The sequence below is a fragment of the Laccaria bicolor genome, genomic scaffold (assembly GCF_000143565.1).
Source record: "Laccaria bicolor S238N-H82 LACBIscaffold_22 genomic scaffold, whole genome shotgun sequence".
NCBI lineage: Eukaryota > Fungi > Basidiomycota > Agaricomycetes > Agaricales > Hydnangiaceae > Laccaria > Laccaria bicolor.
Window position 1 is genome coordinate 335277 of NW_001889893.1, and position 1775 is coordinate 337051.

Sequence of the window (1775 nt, forward strand, 5' to 3'; positions counted from 1 at the left end):
CGCAAAATTGGGATACATACAAACAAGTAGAACCTGTTTTGAAGATTGAAAGCCGCATTTCATTACCTCGCAAGTCTTCCAAACATTCCTGCACAGTACCAAAGAACGTTGGGTGACGGTGCAATCCTCTTATCATGTTCTTAAGTTGAAGGTGGCTGAGGATATTAGCGATTTGTGAGATGAAATCTTACAACTCATTCCTAGATCCTGAAGGACATCTTGAATGTTAAAGAGAACTTCACGGTCGTGGAGAAAATTTAAACGCACCATTTGATGTATTGATTTCTCGGTCCTGCTTGCCTTCCGGGCTGGGCCATACTGGATACGTCATAATCGGTCACCATGATTGACATGTCGACTTTAAAATCGTGTTTCTTCTCTTGTGATACCGCAACACGTCCATAGCGCTGGAGCGTCTATGGAGCTCCTTGTGAGAACCCAATAAATTGTTACTTGTGTTGTTCTCGTGGAGTTTCTCTAGTACAAGGAGATGTACTAGGTGTTCAATGACCGTGATTGAATGTTTATATATCTGTGAAAGAAGGAGTTAAGAACAAAGCGTTTCGGGCAACACCGTAGGATCGATCTTGTCACAAATGAGGGAGGGAACGAAGACCTCAAAACCACATTTGGAGTGGGAGACAAACTTCCTAGGACGGAGAGCGAGGGGTCATATTGACCATGTTAGCCTGACACGAGGCAGACTATGCAACGTGGGTTTGCATAAACACGGTTCCCTGAGCATCGGTCAGCCGTGTGGCATGATCTGGATCTCATGAGATTTACCATCATACAGACAGCAAGAGGTGTCGATGTCGAACCCAGCAAGAACTTCTCCAGGTGAGCTATACAGATGGAGTACGACTTGATCGATCTGTAGGTATATTGGGTTACACGTGTTTTAATCAAATAAATGAAGGGTCTTTTTGGGCGTAAATTTCTCTCTGGTGAACGTAAATGCGCCCGAGTCTTCGAGGAATACGGTAAGGCCGGCAATTCCTTTGAAAGTGCGTAGTAGTTCCAGGAGGGCAATCTCGCGGTTTTCGTCCTGTAGACTTCCCCGATGGCTTGTGTAGCGGGTGCACGTTCTTAGGATGTGTGAACGGGTTCGAAGGTCCTCTCCGCATGCGCAGTCTATGCTTTCCCCATGAAAGAGCTGTCTGCATAATTCGCCTGTGTATGCGTGTCCGGTGCGACATTGGACTAGGCGGCCGAACACCTCGCCTTGGTCCTTGAGCTCGGTGAAGTGATTGGTGGGGTTTAGGGACGGCAAGATTCTGTTGGAGATTGCCTATCGACCTTTCTTTGGCGCCCTCTGCCAATGTCGGGTCCATGCTGTCTGAGTGGTGGCCTTCAATGGCTCGTCTGAGAGCGAATGCTCTTGATGCTCCTATTGGAGGTCCCCATGCTAGCTGTGTCGCCTTTTTAGCAAGCTCGTCCGCCCTGTCGTTGCCCCGGATGTTGCACTGGCTAGGGCACTGTGCGATTTCGACCGCGTGGGTGATGTAGAAATGTTTGTATGCTACCTGAAAAAAGCTGATACCCTGGCCATTTGCCAATGCCTCGTCGAGTTGGGTGCCGACAAGGTGATCAGTCACAGACGCTGTTCGTCTAGATGTCCCAACGCGACTCTTCGAAGCTAAGGGAGGTTCCTTTGAAACCCCATTGGTATTTGAAAGCGGTTTGGCGCAGGCCAACTCGAGCTTGGATTTCCTATGTTTTATTTCCATAAGGCTTACAGAATGAATGGGTAGTGCTTCAGATACATAGGTACC

The 1775-nt window shown here is 48.1% G+C and overlaps 1 protein-coding gene across 1 annotated transcript; it reads right to left on the reverse strand.

Moving 5' to 3' along the window:
• Positions 1–905: 905 nt before the first annotated feature.
• On the reverse strand, positions 906–1730 carry LACBIDRAFT_329548 (uncharacterized protein; the record flags this gene model as incomplete). The annotated part of the gene is made up of 1 exon (XM_001883742.1): positions 906–1730. The coding sequence occupies one exon, from the start codon at positions 1728–1730 to the stop codon at positions 906–908; it is 825 nt and encodes a 274-aa protein (XP_001883777.1).
• Between the last annotated feature and the right edge of the window lie 45 nt (positions 1731–1775).